The following is a 17,748-nucleotide window of genomic DNA, read 5'->3' as shown; positions in this document are numbered from 1 at the left end:
TAAGGCCTCCACAATTAACATTTGTAATAAAATGTGATTTTTTTTTGTTTATTAAATGTTATGAAAGAAAATACCTTAATTTCCCAGAGCTCAAATTCTCTCCTTCCAATTATTTCTCTGACAAATGGCAAGAATAATTTGCCGTTAATTTTCTGAGCATTTAATCAAACCCAGGTTTGGGTGCTGGCTCAGTCCTCTGAAATGTAGTCTTCCAGCTGCTGAAGCGAGTGCTCATCAGTCGGTCTTCTACTCTGAACTCTGACTTGAGTTCTTTCCAATGAGTACTTCCTGTCGGTGCAGCAGCAGTGCAGCATGGGAATGGTAGCAACACGTTACCACCTGGTGCTCCTCTCAGATCCACAGCTGAACACAAACAGGCCAATTCGGTCCCTGGAGTGTTGCTTCTTTCAGCTGCTGAAGGCCTAATGAGGCAGCAGCTCATTAAGACTGATGCAGTTTTGACGACTCTCAGATAATAAAGAATAAAGAGCAACATGTAAACGCGTTGATGTAAAAAAGAGGATTTTCTTTTTTATTCTGAAATGATTGAGAGTCAGACAGTGAAGCATTTCTATCACTGCGACACAAAAGTACGATAGAAGATCAAACGACATCACTGGAACATTTGACTCTTTTCATTCAGAAACCAGCAGAATCGGTCCCACAGAGAAAAGAAACACCAGTGGCCGATGACCTCATTGCGTTAAAGCAGACAGTGTAAGTGTCCTGTGGGCTCAACAGTTAGGCTTTGTTTTTACTTTGTTTAGTCGGTGTGTGTTTAGCTTTGGGCTCCAGCACTACAGCACGTCTCGTTCACCCATTCACAAGCACATCCATCCCAGAACTCTTTGTCTATATTTAACTGATTTCTATCGAACTTTCAATAAACTGAGACCAAACAGCTTGTAGTGTACGAAGGCAAATATACACAGAGAACCAGGAGGTGTCGTCGCCCCTGAAATTCACACAAATTATCTCCAGTATTCTTTTAGAGAGCTGTTTATGAACAGCTTAGCATAAAGACAGGAAGCAGCTGCCCTCCCTGAGCCTGCTCCTGCCAGAGCTTTTTCCTGTTAAAAGGGAGGTTTTCCTTCCTACTGTCACCGAAGTACAAAGTCTGATCGTTGGGGTTATCATTGTGGGATATTTATCTTACAATATTGAGCGCTTTGTGGTGACTCCTGTTATGATTTGGCATCACATAAATAAAACTGAATTGAACAGACGGATGTAACGTGGCTCATTTTGGTGGAAGAAGAGCAGAAATGATAAAAATGTAAGATTGAAGCTAAAAAATAGATGAATGTGTTTAAAATCATCATCAGCTGTTTTCTTCTCCTCTTTTTGTGTTTTGATTGATTCTCTGATCTGCTGAACAAATGTTTTAACGGCACATGTCTGTGGATCTTTCACCTCGCCTTCTTCTTCTCTGTGTGTTATAAAAGCAGCTATGTGTGTGTGTGTGTGTGTGTGTGTGTGTGTGTGTGTGTGTGCGCGCGCGCATGCATGCACGTGTGTTCATTACACCAGATCTGCCAACTCCAGTGTGAGAAAGCATAAATACAGCTTTCCTAATGACCCTGGTTACCGTGGCAACAGCATCCCATTGAGACAAATCTGACAGTGAAGTGAGTGGAGGAGGCGACAGAGATGGAGAGGCAGTGGGGTTACTGGGGAACGAAGGGGGGAGAAAGAGCAGGAGGGAGGACGGTGGTAGAGATTACATCTAAGAGACAAACACGAGGAAGGTGGAGGACGACTTCATGGAAAAACAGAGACTGAGAACAGATTAGATACATACGTTTTACTACATGCACTAGTTTTAATTTCAGACCTTTTCTTTTGCCACAGGAATCTGGTGCTTTCAGTTTTGAAGCATGGGAAATAAGAGCTTTTATCAGTTCCTGACTCAGAGAACGAGGCTTTCCTGTAATATGTGCACACCAATAGAGACCCACACAGAGAGAGCTGCAGATAACTGGCTGCTGCTGTTTCTGGCAGTAATGCATGAGTGCAGCCACTGTATCAGATGAAGGAGGCAGCACCTCTAAATGCATTTATCAGGACAGAGAGTCTAATAAAAATCATGAGAACTGAAGAATCTTCAATAGATTTTTCTGTTTGTTTTGTTGCTGTTTTTTAAAGCAGTTACAGTTTTATGCAAGTATATCAAAATGATCAGTGTGTAATATTAGCACTACTACAGAGTTTGTAAATGCAAGATGTAATTTTTTGGCACTTTTCTCCGGTTGTTGCTAGAAAGCATGATGAGTTGTGGTTGTAAGCACGGGGAGATTCTGTCCTTTAAATAATTATCTCTTGGTAAGTTTAGTTTAATATATATATATATAATTAATGTAATAATTAATTACTCTTAAAATAAAAGAAATAAATCTAAGAGCCCCTCCTGCTTGAAATGAATTTCTTCTTTGGGTCGACTTCCATGTTAAACTCTCTAAGACTCATAACTGCATGTCTGAAGTTTCGACTGTAGCCAACGTATTTATGATAACATGAAGTATTTCTGATCCAAAAAACAAGCAAAAGCTTAATGTGAGTTATGCAGCTGGTTTCAGTTTGAGCATCTGCATTGTAAGTAAGCAGTTCGTCTGTGTCATACACCCACAGACGTCCATCCACAAACTACTGTTGTTTTTACCCACACAACAAATTCATTGTCACTGTTATGCAGATCAAACTAAACTGTCCCACTAAAACCCTCTCCTGGCTGCTCGAGTAAAACCTTCCTATTCCACAACTGCAGAGTTTCTTATAAGGGGACAGCATCAATCTTGTGTGTCTACACAAACAGAACAAGTTCTAGTGTTTTGTATGTGCAGCAACTTAAGACAGGGTTACTATAGAAGCAAGCAGGCTGAGAGGTTGTTGGAGAAGAGAGGGTGGGGATGTTCCAGAAAGGGGGGAGGAAAAAAAACGTGTCTGGAGATCAATTCAAAAATAAAATTAGTCAACAGGAAGTGAAGAAATTAGTCAAACACGCATTTAAAGTGGAGTCCTGGGAGTCCACATCTCCGAGGATCTCACCTGGACGACCAACTGCTCCAAGCTGGTCAAGAAGGCTCACCAGCGCCTCTTCTTCTTGAGGACTCACTTATCTTAACTGCACTACTGTATAGCTCTGTGTAAATAATCATTCTGTACATTCGATAATCTTTAATCCTACAACTGTTTACAACTTGCATAGTTCCCATCTCTGTATAGCTGTATATCTCAGATTCTGTAAAGTTATTTATTTCATATTCTGTATAGTTTTTCATATTTATATCCTGTTCATATCCTGTACATAGCTTGTACTCACTACAGCCTGTACATACTTAGTTATAGAATATTCACAACATACTTCATACCGTGTACATTATAACGTACCATAATAGACCCATTTCTGTAATATACTTACATATCTATATTATTGCTAATATATATTGTAATATATCTATATCACTAAAGCACTTCTGGATGGATGCAAACTGCATTTCGTTGCCCTGTACCTGTGCATGTGCAATGACAATAAAGTTGAATTCTATTCTATTCTACTCTAAAGTGAAGCAAAGCCAATACAGTAACAGATGTAAAGAGACATGGAACTGAGAGAGAACAAAAGAAGGCAGTGTGCATTTATGTGCATTTATGTGTATTTATGTGTATTTATGTGCATTTATGTGTATTTATGTGTATTTATGTGTATTTATGTGCATCTTCATCCAACTGTGAGTGTGGAAGGACTCGCTGTGTGGTTTCCTGACAGGCCGGGCATCGAGGAAATCAAATGAAATCAAAAAGAAATCAGAATAACAGCCGCCAGCTTCAGCACACACACCTGTACAGCTCTGCTGAGCCCTGACGGTAACACACACTTACACACCTTCTTTGATTTGCTCAGTTTGAATCTGGACGTTTGATTTTCATTCAGACTTTGAGGGGTTTTTTCTTTCTGGCAGTCGTTTAGCTTCAGACAGACAGATGGAGCCTGAAGCCACGAGAGGGCCGTTCAAATGTTCGGAGGCAGTGTTGGACAAACCAGAGGCTGCGGCTGGCAGGCATGACTAATCGACAAATCAAACACCCATTCGCATTTGGGGTACAAATGGATTCCTTCCACAAAAGAGAAAAACATCAAAGTACAAATATAAACTTGAAGCAGTTGAAATGAAACCAGGAAGTGAAATGCAGACAATAAATCAAAGCAGGATGCTGACCTAATCGCTTGGTTACAGTAAATGCTACACAGCAAGTATTTGTATGAAATGGGGATTAATTTACTGAAGACCTCATTGGATTCAATTTAAATCTCAGGAGTTGACAAAGACGACTGTAAGAACAAAGAATGTGCACGTGGAACAGGAAACATCACTAACAGACTGGATTCCAGTGTTAGTGCTTTTATAGCCCAGGTAGGAGACGGGACTTTGGTTTAAATAATCATTTAATTAAAGGCTCCAAACTCTCACGGTTGCTTCTGGAAGAGACCCTTTGACCTTGAGATTACTTGTTAGTGTTGTATCAGTGAGGTTTGGCCAGCACCAACAGACTTTAATGATTTTAATTTAAAGTTACAGTCAGTAAATTGAAATTAACCCCAAGGTCAGACTCTGCGGAGCTAAAAAAGAAACAACAAAACCAAGAGCTCCATCTCTACAAGCCACAGTTAGCATGTTAAAGGTTAAAGGTCATGACAGTATGGTAAGAAACAGACTGAACAAATGTGGCTTGTATGGAAGGGTTGCAGGAGGAAGCCTCTTCTCTCTAAAATGAAGCTGGCACCTGAGCTTCATTTTTCAAAGCTGCATCAGAAAATAGCCACAAGACGTCTGAAACAATCATTCACTGACGTGTGTGCAAACATCGTTTCCCTGCACAAAGAAACAAGTGCAAACACAAAATTGCCATCAGACTCTTGAATCATGTGGACCGGCCTGTTTTGTTCTCACCACCATGAGCCGGCTAGTAAATGAGACTCATTATGAACCAACAGCCTTCTGCATACTGCCATGCTCCCATTTCTCTACATAGGAAACACATTTACCTCCAGCTGAAGTGGAGGAAGTGGTGATGATGTTTCAGAGAGAAGCCGAGACCTCTAAGGCACGAAAAAAGGAGAAAGTTGGACGGAAGAAACTGAAACAATTTTGTCCAAAGAGGAAGCCTGAAAGGACAGCTTTTAAAAACAGGATGTAAAGGACAGTTGTCCAAGTTGTCCCACTGAGTTATAAATGATGTTTAGAAAGAAAGAAAGAAAAAGTGACACTGAAATAACACAGCTTCTGATTATAATTTCTCCTGACACACTCACTGTGGCTCAAGTAAAAAAAAAAACATTTTGAAATTAAATTTGTGAACAAAATGGAAAACCAAAAACAGAACACAAGAAAGAGGAACAAGAATAATAAACAAGAATAATGTTCTCCAGCATCTGTGGCATCAAATTAGACCATCGAGGAATCTTTAAATCACCTTCCCGACGATTGATTTAAACTAAAGCAGGTCATTTTGAGCACATCTGTAAACCTAAATCCATGAGTGTGCAGCAGGGAGAAAAACAAGTGAGCTGACAGATGAACGGACAATAAAAACACAGAGGTGGTTTCATCTCTGTACAACAACTTGTGATCATTTTTCTCTGATGTAATAACGAAGACAATTTTCAGTCTGAGGTTTCTGTTGGCCAGAACGGTCGTTTCTTCATTTTAAACACATGAATAAAGCTACAGCTGGGTCCCACCTCATTTCTTTAGCAAACTGGATGTTTAGTTTTGTTCTAAGAAGAACGAAAAAAAGATTCGACCGTGATCACTCCACCAAGACCGGATCATGAACAAAAACACTTTATTCGGATGGGGAAGGTGTATAACACAGGAAGGTGGGCCTGTGTGTGTGTGTGTGTGTGTGTGTGTGTGTGTGTGTGTGTGTGTGTGTGTGTGTGTGTTGGGGGTTGCAGAAGTCTTGTAACTCCCTGAGAGCTCAGATCAATCAGGCCAACACTGTTCTATAATGAATGTGAATCCCAGGTGTGTGTCTGTGTGTTTCTCCTAAGGTGACCTAGTGGAGGCAACAATGATGTCTAACAATCATCGAGACGGCAGGAAAGCACAACCCTCAGAGGAGTTTGTGCGTGTGTGTGTGTGTGTGTGTGTGTGTGTGTGTGTGTGTGTGCGTGTGTGTGTGTGTGCGTGTGTGTGTGTGCGTGTGTGTGTGTGTGTGTATGTGTGTGTGTGTGTGTGTGTGTGAGCTGTAATCTCTGCAGCATGTCCTGTATCTGGACATGTCCAAAAACACCTCATGCATCCTCATCAGAGTCCACAGCTCAGCTGGTCCTTTCAGTGCAGAGGAGGAGCAGCTCTACTCTTAGCTCCTCCCGAATCACCGAGCTTCTAAGTGGAGGACGTTCATCCAGCCACTTAAATCCTTTATCTTGTTCTTCACTTTACCACACACACCTCACACACACAGAAGCAGATCTGCCAGTAAATCAACAACTTTGTTTTTTCTGCTTCTCTCTCCCTCCACTCAAGAACAAGTAACAGTACACGGTGCACACTTTTCCAGGGAGGCTGAGTAGTGTGATCTCCTTGATGTTAGAGGACATCCTTTGCCATCCAAGCCTGCTAGTCCTTCCTCCCTGCAGCTGTCAGACTGTACAATCAAAACTGCTCCCAACAAACATAGATGTTGACATCAGTGCTGTAACAACTTCTGCTGTTAGAACTTGCACATTACTTTTCTCAGTTTATATACACTAACTTACTGGAAGTCACATGTCTACTTTTTAATCCACAGATGCAATCACACAATCTGCACTTTTCTAATTATTCATTAAACTATTTAAACACCGTTCAGTATCCTGCTCTGTTTGCACTCTACAACCTGGGTTTGCCACCTATCTGTACTCTAATTGTAATAACTGTACAGTACTGTTTTGGTAACTATTGTCCATGATGTAAATATGTAAAAATTGTGTTTCTGTTCTGTTTGTATATGTGTGTTTTTGCTGCTGATACAACCAAATTTCCCCAAAGGATTATTCTATTCTATTCTATTCTATTCCACAGGAACTACCCCAGACCTTCGCACAGTGCTGTAGAGGTGAGTCTGGCAGTACAATCCCACATCCACCCACAGGGATCTGCCACAGAGGGCGGTGACTACGTCAGTGAACTCACCTGCGCTGATTAATGATGGTAACATGAAAAATATGTATGAGAGAAATCCTTCAGCATTTAATCTTGAAATCTGTGATGTTAGTTTCTCACAAAGATGAGAATCATATGGCCAGTTTATAACTAACAGCACAGATTCTTATTCAGTTTAACTGAAGGGACTGGTTCTTCCTTTAAAATGGGAGTTTTTCCTTCCCACTCTTGCCAAGTGCTTACTCACACGGGGTTGTTTGATTGTTGGGCTTTTTCCTGTATTATTGTAGGATGTACTAGTTCATGCATTTATTACTTCCAGGCTGGACGACTGTAATTCATTATTATCAGGAAGTCCAAAAAACTCACTGAAAAGCCTTCAGCTAATCCAAAATGCTGCAGCAAGAGTCCTGACAGGGACTAGAAAGAGAGCAGATTTCTCCTGTTTTGGCTTCCTGTTAAATCCAGAATCCAAAATCCTGCTCCTCACATACAAGGTCTTAAATAATCAGGCCCCATCTTATCTCAATGACCTTGTAGTACCATATCACCCTATTAGAGCACTTCGTTCTCGCTCTGCAGGCCTACTTGTTGTTCCTAGAGTATTTAAAAGTCCACTCCCTTAGTTATGCTGCAATAGACGTAGGCTGCTGGGGGATTCCCATGATGCATTGAGTTTTTCTTCTTCAGTCTCTATGTGTTAACAGACCTCTCTGCATTGAATCATATCTGTTATTAACCTCTGTCTCTCTTCCACAGCATGTCTTTATCCTGTCTTCCTTCTCTCAGCCCAACCGGTGCAGCAGATGGCCCCGCCCCTCCCTGAGCCTGGTTCTGCTGGAGGTTTCTTCCTGTTAAAAGGGAGTTTTTCCTTCCCACTGTTGCCAAAGTGCTGCTCATAGGGGGTCATATGATTGTTGGGTTTTTCTCTGTATCTATTATTATAGGATATACTGTACAATATAAAGCTCCTTGAGGTGACTGGTGTTGTGATTTAGTGCCATACATATAACTGAATCGATTTGAATCTCCACATTATGAATTAAGTTACTCTTTGTAAAACATTTTGTGCCTGAGTTCAGGTTCCTGTTCAGTATTTATTCTCTATCTGTGTGTGTGTGTGTGTGTGTGTGTGTGTGTGTGTGTGTGTGTGTGTGTGTGTGTGTGTGTGTGTGTGTGTGTGTGTGTGCCTTATTTTAACCAATTAGAATTTCAGCTGCAGTAACCACGTGTGTTCATGTATATTTCATGTTGTGTCACTGACTTCATTCATTCTGACTGAGCTCTGCTCCATGTGTAACATTTTCTCTGTGTTCAAAGGAGTCAGTTATGTTCACTCTGACGTTTACCCTGTTAGCTAGCTAAGTAAAAGAAACAACTCTTTGAATAATACAGTGCAGTTCAGTAGAGCTACTCACTCCTAAACACTTGTTCATAACTTGTTGGTATTTGACTCTATACCGTTCTCAAAGTTGGAAAGTAAAAGCTAAGTTTATGTAAATATTAAATTCTTTCATCACTGAATGAGCACAACAACAAGTTAATGAAGTTTTCACCCAGAATCTAATCTTTTGCCAACGAAATCCTTTCAGTACATATTTTAAATTACATATTACGTATTTCATTGTTTTATTATGCTATGTAGTTTTAAGCACTCTGTATAAGGTAAGGATGAAGATAGGCAGTATATAAACTGGACTTTACAAAGTACAACAAACCTGCTTGACTAAAATGAGACAGATGTAGGAGCAGTGATGTAAGAAGAAAAGTCTGACTCGTTTCAGCACCATGGACAGCTCCAGTCATGACTTAGAACCACAGACAACAAACATTTACTTCAATACAGCTCGTTCCTCTGGAAAACTATTGAACTCACAATATCCTGTTCATCAGGAGTCAGGTCTAAAGAAACTTACCCATTTTATTTTATTTTGCTTTTATTCTTAGGAGAGCACTCTTCAATGTCATTTACACTGGTTATCGTATCATTGTAAACTTGTAATAAACTGGACTTTGTGCTGTTTATTATGCAATTATATAAAAACAATATGTGCTGCTATGGAGTTATGGTGAGTGAAATTCCCATTATTAGTATGTCTGTTTGTTTCATGAGTACTTCTTGCCAGTTGTTTTAGCTATCGTCAGACAACCCAAATACGCCCAAGAAAACAGCAACCAAAACTGTAATGTTAAAGTTTGAAAAGAGTCTTTGTGAATGGAAAACATCAGAGGTTTCATTTATCTTTTAAACTGTAATAAAATTCAGCTGTCTTGTGAGGTAAATCTGGAGTCATGAACTGGTTGTTTCATTCCTGAAAAATAAATAATCCTCATAACATGATCAATGAAGTGCCAACAGAATTAGGATTCATTTGAGAGAAATGCTAAAAAAGCAAATTACAAGGACAGAATCAGATTATGTTTCCACAAACGCGCTGAAAGCTGAGTCTCTCGTGACTTTCAGCCTCCACTGGACAGAATAACACCGCGACCTTTACAGAGTAACTGGACCGAGCTGCAGTGATGAATGGTGCCACGCTTTGTATCAACACACACAAACACACAGTCTTTACTCAACCTTCGTTTCTCTCTCCGAAACCAAAGCTGATGAATTCACATTCTCCACCTCGCCTCTCGGCTGTGAGCGCTCATGAATCCTAAATCCATCTGCATTTATTTTTATCTCCTTCTTTAATCTTTGGACTTTATCCCACTGCACGGTTCAAAGGCAAACACCAAACTTTTGCTCTGCCTCAGTTCTTTAATAACTGGTATTTCTTTGCAAGCTTCACCGTTCAGATGATACACATCCGTATCTGAAATGAGCCATTCTGATGTCCTTTTTTAACTTTCTTCTGATTGGCTGCCCCTCAAAAATGCTTACATCATAAAATAAACTGAGCATTTTTAGCAGCTTAAGCTTCAGCCACCAGCACTCAGATTTCTTACCTGGAACATGATCCTGTACTGCTCCTCTGGACGTTTGACCACGCACATGTTGCAGCCCATGATGGCGTCTCGGTCTGTCTGTCCTCTTGATCTGAATCTCTGTCGTCTGTTCTCTGTCACCGCAGGTCCCTCAGGAAACAGCTGCCAGTCCGTATCGATAATCCAGCTTGTCTGTCTGACCTTTGACCTCCAAATCTGATGTGTCCGGGTCAGTGTTCGCGATCTTGCTTGTTTAACCTTTTTTAATCAGCCACTGACCTTTGGCCTAAAATGAGGTTCCAAACTGATATCAAATCATCAGGTTTGAGCCAAAACGAAGTGAAATCTTTATTCTGTGATGAAGATCGTGTATCTAAAAAGTTTTATTCTTGTTCTTTGTGTTAACCATAAGGCTGCGAGGAAATCTGTCAAGAAATGTATCAAAAAATGATTCAAATTTATGCTGATTTATTTCAAACAGGTAAAAGCTGTATAGCAGATCTGTGCTTGTTCTTCAAACTCAGTCAGTTTTTAGACAAATATGCACCAAAGTAGGGTACTTGTAGTTTTTATACAGTAAAGTGAGATTTCCACTTCATCTGAGAAGCCCCAGAAGTGTCTCCAAACATGTGCAGCTCCTTTTATCAGCTCAAAGTCACAAGTTCTCTTTCAAAGACAAGAAAGGGAAACCCCAGCTGAGAGTCAAGCTGAGTTTGCGTCGTGTCCTCTTTTCTGCTCTAAAGACAAAAGTAAAACCCACTTCTCTGTTTCTCACTGTTTCCCACTCACAAGCAGAAATAATGATGAAACGAAGACAAAAGCAGCACAAACGCCGTTCGGCTCCGTTTTTGTCGTAAAAAGGCTGCGTTCTGTTGCTCCTTGCAGTAAACAGCTTTTATCTGGCGTCCTGCGGCCAGCGAGGAGGCGAGACACTTTTCATCAAAATTAATTTTTATTCATGCACGGTAGATTGTTTCAGCCCTACAGGGGGAAAGAGGAGGAGGAGGAGGAGGAGGAGGAGGAAGGCGATCTCCGGTTTGTGCTTGAAACTGTTAACATGAAAAATCAGTTCAGTTTGTTTAAGCAAAAATGAACAGCGGCTGAATCTCTCCTGATGGAAGGATGAAGTCCGAGTGCTGGTTCACGGCTCCCACAGGGAGAGTGTACACGTGTGCTTACAGCATCATTCAGCTGTAGTCTCAGTGCAAATATCAAATAGTTTAAATCAACTTAAGCTTCACTTTGTTGGATGTTTGCAGCAGAAACGGTTTGATTTTTTCTTGCACTGAATATTTTATCTTTATGACCAAACAAATTGCTTCTCTCTCTGTTTTGAATAAATTTGGTAGCTTCTGCGAGAGTGATGAATAAAAACAGAATAGATCCAAATCGTGGTGCTTTTAAAAAATGATGAGCGCAGGAAAGCTGATGGAGAAGAAAGTGACTGCAAATTGTGTGTTTTCAGCTTCTGTTTAGAGTAAATGTAACAGCTGAAAGTTTATAGACGACAAACTTCAAACTCAGTGAAGGATGACGTTTGTGTGATCTCTGTTGGTTTGGTTAAATAAAGTGTGTGTTCCTGCAAACAGGAAGGAAAAGGTTCTTAGCTTAAAAAATTCTTTTTCCTGCTTTTCCAAAATGGGTTAAATCTGAGCCTCTAATCAAACACAAACTCTCCAGCTAAATGTTAGTTTGTGTGTCTCCTGAGGTGCGTTTGGAATTGAGGCCTGTGACGGTTAATAAGAACTGAAGAAAAGAACTCTTCTCCCGGTTGTAAACTGTTTTCAGTTCGCTTCAATAATTCATGTGAACATCAGTGAGCGTTTAGAGCGACGTTCCTTCTCCCCCAATCTGACTCTAACAGGCTGCTGGCTTGTGTCAGAAATTTTGAAATATTGTAAAAACGCCAAGAGCTTCAATAAAAGATTGGAACCGTTTCTTGATGAGAGAGGATCAAGAGCTCTCAATAATTCATCTGAGGGTTTGAATCACCACAAGAAATAAGAAGCCCGCGGCTCCTCTGTAAACATTGTCCAAAAGTCGAGCTGATCGTGTCTGTGCAGAAGTAAAAGAACTTTCTTTTTCTTTTGAAACCGCCAGCATCTGTTTCTACTGTTTCAACTTTAAAATGTGGTTTTATACCCAAACCGCTCACCTAACAAACCAAACAAGAGATTTGTTTTTTACTTTACGTATCAAAGTTTGTGCGTTTGTGTTTTTTGAAAGGTTGGTTGTGTTTAGAGCTGAATGCTTTGAGCACTGTGGCATTAATGATGCGTTTGTAGGGTCAGAAAGGAGAAGCAGCATTTGTGCTTTTAGCAGTGACTCCACATTTCAGCCTCTCCTCTCTGAATCCAGCGTTTCCATCTAAAGTGTTACGTTTGCACTCAGCTTTGATGTGTGCAGATGGAAAATGCTCCCATGTTATATCAGTAAATCTGTCATTTTTGTGCACTTTTGGCCACTTTTGTGTGTCTACTATAAAGTTTAAAAATACATTTCCTGCTGGTTCACTAACAGCTCACATCGGTCTCTGCCACGTGCACTTTGCGTCTCTCAGTTTATGTCTGTGTGTTTTAATATCCAGTTGAATATCACATGTTGTTTCCTCCTTGAGCCTGATTTCAGTCCTTTTTGCTGTTCCTCCCTCAGAAAATCTAAATTTAGCTGCAAAGTCTCGAAGCACATTTAGTTTTGCAAACTATTTTATTGTGTTAAAGAGCTGAAGTTTCTTCAAAGACAAACCTGTGAGCTCCAAAATGATCTGATGATGAATATTTACTGACAGGTGTTTCCTGTGCCTGCATGTTTCTGTGTAAAAGGTTGTTTTATAAATCAGCGCTTTGCAGTTTCTGAATCTTTTCCTTCACTTTTTCATTCTAAGTAAAGATTTATTGCTCACTTGCTGCTCGGGGCTGTTTAACTTTTCTCCTTTTGCATGTTGGTTTTTTGCAGAGAACAGCGTCTCCCTCCGGTTTTATCACCGCCCACCTCGCCCACAGACGGTCCTCGATTAGCCTGCAGAAAGATGACAGACAGGATCGACTCTCTGCAGAAGCACATTCAGCCTGTATCACCTGCTGCTTCTGTCACCGAGCATCAGTTATCTGGCTTTATCAGAGTCTACCTGCGCCTCTCTGCACCTGTTATCTGTCATCAGCACCTGTTTTATGCACCCTGATCCAGCACAGGATTCCTGTCAGACGTCTCAGAGGGAAAAGGAGCAAAAGACATGCACCCAGACAAAGAGAGAGGATTAAAAAAGTGTGTTCACAGGAAACAAACAGAGGGAGAGAAAAACTGCAGCGTGAAAGGCGTTTAAATGGAGAGACGCTATTCTGGGAATTTCTCAAAATCCCTTTTTGACACTTTGTTTTTCAGTTACGTGCGTCTAATTCAGCAAATGACCCAAGGCTGCTGGATCTGTATTTTCCAAATGTGCCACTAAACAGAAAATTACACGAATTCTTTTCCTCAGTCGATGAAATTTCCAGTGTTTAGGTCACCACACTGAATTCCAAGTATCTTTAAATCTTTGTCGACCAGAAAGAAAAATCAATTTGTGAACTCCTCAATCCCCAAAAATCCTCCTCCAGGTGAGATAATCCACACAGGTGAAGACCGGCTTTGTTTCAGCAAACTTCAGCCTCAAACAGTCGCCCTCTGTCTGCCATGAAGCTGACTTTATCTCCGCGTAATCTCCCCAAAAAATCCTCCTCCAGGAGCAGCCGGCAGGTTTTCTGAGAGGAGCTAGACCCTGAGAGTACCGGCCTTCTCTCCTTTCTCCTCCTCTATTCTTTCATCCTTTGATTTCCTCTGCTGCTCCGTCATTTCTCTACAGAGGTTAAATCCGGCTTAGTCTCGCTCCTGGACACAGAGATGCAGAAAAACAGAGAGAAAGAGGTTCTTGAATGAGCACATGAACACACACAGGCTTGGTTTTTGCTCATTTCTCTGAATTTCTATGAATTTGTTCTTTGTCCTTCTGCTCAGAGCAGCGAATAGACTCACATGTCTGCAGCCAAAAGCTGATCTCGCTGCTCAAAATCTTTTAATCTTTTCCATTTTAAGCTTTTTGTTTTTGTTCGAATGTCATTGAGTTTTTTGCCCTGCGAGAGATTATCAGTGCAGCTGACCTTTCAGACCCACAGACATGCTCATCCTGTCAGTTATTATCAGGAATCAATCCAGTGAAAATATGTCAACCTTTAAACTTCAAATCGAACTGAAAGGTAAATCTGTGCGATCGGACTGTTAAAGCAGAAAACTGTCACAAAACAACCACAATCCTGTTTTCTCGCAGCATTTGTAGGTATAGCTCTGTTCTGACACCCCGCCCTTTCATTTCACTCTAACCTCAGAAAGCCAAACATCAGATATGACACCGATTCAGTCAGACAGTGTGAAAGGGTGGGGGTGGGTTCCAAAGTGGTTTGCAGATGAACAGCAGCTAACGCTGACATTTCATACTAATGTTGCTACAAAGTATTTTACCTAAGAAGAGGTTTATCCACGACATGAGACCACTCACTGCTCATCAGCTCACAGCTGTTGGTGAGAGCAGGAATGCAGATCGACCATAAAAGATTTTAAATGGTGGGGATTTTTTTTTCAAGGCAGAAAGCGTGATTTGGAAATCACTGAATAAATCAACAGTAAATCAGTAAACACTGAATAAAATTTACCAACAATGTTCAGGCTCAGTTTGTCAAATTGCAAGATTTGTGGATTTGTGGATCTGTCTTTAACTTTAAGGATCAAAACCTGAAGTTCAGTCATGCAAAACTACCGACTCTGACATTCTGGGAGAAATCGAGAAAATAATCAGTCGATCAAATAAGATCATGAAGAATGTTTCATCTCAGCTTTGTTAAAGCATCCCAGTTATAAAAGACAATTTACTGCACTGGAATATCAGAAAATAAGACTTTCATAGATAAAATATTTAGGAATTGAAACTGCAGATGGATAAGAAGATGATTTTTTAAGTTCAGCTTTACAAGAAGAAGTAAAATTCAGAAACTCCAAAGCCCCCCCTGGAAGAAAAAGCAAATCTAAACAGGATTTAGCCAAAGTGATTTCATTTTAAATCTCATTTAAAGAATATTTCCAGCTGCACCTTTCCAGATGTTTTGGGAACCGTCCACTCCTTGATTTCCCCGGGGAATCAGTCGCCTTCTCCTCCCACAGAAGGTGATCCTGAAGTGGGTAAAACCGGCACACTTGTGTCCCCACCTGCTCGTCTTCCTTCTGCTTTCTTCCAAATTAAAACAGATTTGTGGCGTTTCCCTCCCAGTCTGAGCGGCCGTGGCTCTCTACAGACGGATGAAAAGGAGCCGGCGGTGCATCAGGAATCAGCAGAGATCTGCAGCTCTCTGCTCGCCGCTCTCTCTTCTTCTGCAGCATCCTCCCCACGCTGGAACAACAGCAGCCTCCGTGGCGGTGCAGCCAGCCAATAACCTGCAGCGGGCAATTAATTTTCCCCTCCACGATGCCTCTTTCCTCCTCCTCTGCTTCTCCCTCCCACCTGCTCTGTCCGCCCTCCCATCTTTCCTTTTTTTTCGTCTCTTCTTCTTATTGTTCTTCACCTGTTCATTTATCTCTCTGACATTCAACTCTTACTCAGCGTGCATGCATGTAAACATTTTTCGTGTTGTCTTTGCGGTTAAAAGAACACCGAGCAGACTGTTATGTGCATGTGCATGCTGTTTGTCAGGAGGAATCCTCTTATCTTCAAAATGTCAACTTTAACAGTTTAAACCAGCAGGAACATTTGAGTTTTATACGGCCGGCTTCTTCCTCCTGCAGAGGACGGTCAATGTGTCAGACGAAAAAAATCACAGTAAAGAACACAGCAGGCATGTGTGGGGGGTTTCAGACCCACTGATAGCAGCCAGAATACACTAGTGTATTTATCCCATATTTACAATAAATCTTCTAGTTTAAACAGTTAAGCAGTCTGCAACCAAACACATCTGTAAGTAGAACTTATTTTCTTTATTATTCTTACTTTCTGTCCTACGTGTCTTAGTCCAGCAGACTCTGTGAAACACTCAGTTCATCTCCTGCATCTCAGTCTCTGACTGTCAGTACAGATGCCCCACCCACCTGCTCGTCAAACCCTCTGATGCTGAGGGGCAGCCAATCAGAAGAAAGTGGTCTTAAATGTGGGAGGATTTAAAACAGCTGATTTAGGACCGACAACAGTACACCGATTACTGTGCACATACAAACACACCAGACAGACACGGGTATAAATTGGTTCCAGTCCAATAAACCAGTAACCCCATTAGCCTTAACAGAAGGCAATTTAATGGTATTAATTAATTCTCTGTAAAAAGTAATTCAGGTCATAATTTATGCACATAAACACCCAAAAAGACAAATGACACAGCAGCAGAAGTAGTCTGCATCAGTCTGATGACGTCCTCACTGATCACACCAACAGTTATGTCAAGGCTCTCTACACTGTACATAGACAGAATTAGCAGTGGGGAGGAAGAACTCCCCTTTAGCAGGAACACACCTCCAGCAGGACAAGGCTCAGTGGGCTGAAGGCAAGCAGAGGAGAGAAGAGGATGAAGTCCTGGGGAACAGCAGGGGATGAGCCTCGGCTCGGTTTATATTCTTCCCTGAGGTCAGATCATTTGTGAGAATAATATTAATTTCCAGTGTTTCTCTGGATCACATGTATGTTGGTGTCCCTGGTGTAGGCGTGTGCATGATGCTGGCACAGATGTAGCCCTGTGATCATCAGCCATTCACCGTCTTCTCCTCTCTATCTGCACAGCATAAGAAATCATTTAGTTCTGTGAGTCTCGAGGGATCTGTGTCATTAACATGACACAAAAGCGGAGTTGGAGACTTTCTTGACTGATAACCTTGTTAGATGTGAGATAACACGTGTACACGGTTTCCCTTTGGTTTGGGGTTCGAGGTCTCTCATTCGTCCACCTTGTGCTTTATTGTGAAACACAGACTCTTGCTGCTGTTTGTCGTTCTGAGAGTTGCTGAAATCTATTTTCAGCTGAGATTTATCAGATTCTCCTTTACTCCCCTGATTATCCATGCCCTGCCTGAAGTGGCAGTTTGAGAAGAAATGATTGGGAGAAAGAAGCCAAGTCCATATTGTGCACATATTCCTGATTCCAAATGAATCCTCTGCAACACAAAACGTCCTCCGTTCAACTTCCTGATCACATTCCAGTTTATGATCCCGCTGCTTCTCTAATGCCACAAAGTTTAGATTTTTAGCAAAACTTCGAGCTTCTGCCCTTTGAGCTTAGTGAAATCATCACTTTTTTGTTGCTATTTTTAATGTTCCCGAGGCTTTTTTAAATAATTTCATCTCAGCTGCAGAGGAGGAATAAAAACCATGAAACCCGAATTTCTCAAGTCCTCAATCTCTCTCATTTTCTTCTGTCTTTGTCTTCATTTCCTTCCTCTCGTCTTTGTTACCACGGCAGCCTGCTTTCCTTTTACTGAGTGTGTGTGCGGTGAAAAAGAGAGAAACATGGTGACAGCAGAAGAAAGGAAGGAGAGAAAGAGAAAGGGCAAAAGATAATGGCTCAGAGGGGGAGGGGCAGCAAACATTTCAACAATTTAACTACAGGATTGCAGTGTGTGTGTGTGTGTGTGTGTGTGTGTGTGTGTGTGTGTGTGTGTGTGTGTG

At 41.2% G+C, this 17,748-nt stretch overlaps 1 protein-coding gene across 2 annotated transcripts in view; it reads right to left on the bottom strand.

The window, feature by feature from the left end:
* LOC309697015 (PDZ domain-containing protein 4-like) overlaps nt 1-10,432 on the bottom strand; it is a 46,566-nt gene extending 36,134 nt beyond the window's left edge. For both annotated transcript variants that reach the window (XM_082518623.1, XM_082518624.1), the window contains exon 1: nt 10,098-10,432. In XM_082518623.1, coding sequence (XP_082374749.1) covers nt 10,098-10,157 — 60 coding nt within the window. In that variant the 5' untranslated portion in view covers nt 10,158-10,432. The remainder of the gene's footprint in view (nt 1-10,097) is intronic.
* Between the last annotated feature and the right edge of the window lie 7,316 nt (nt 10,433-17,748).

Source organism: Aulonocara stuartgranti (assembly GCF_965226115.1).
Source record: "Aulonocara stuartgranti genome assembly, chromosome: 20".
In the NCBI taxonomy this organism is placed as follows: Eukaryota; Metazoa; Chordata; class Actinopteri; order Cichliformes; family Cichlidae; genus Aulonocara; species Aulonocara stuartgranti.
Note: the sequence above shows the minus strand (reverse complement) of the source record. Positions and strands in the feature narration are given on the sequence as shown.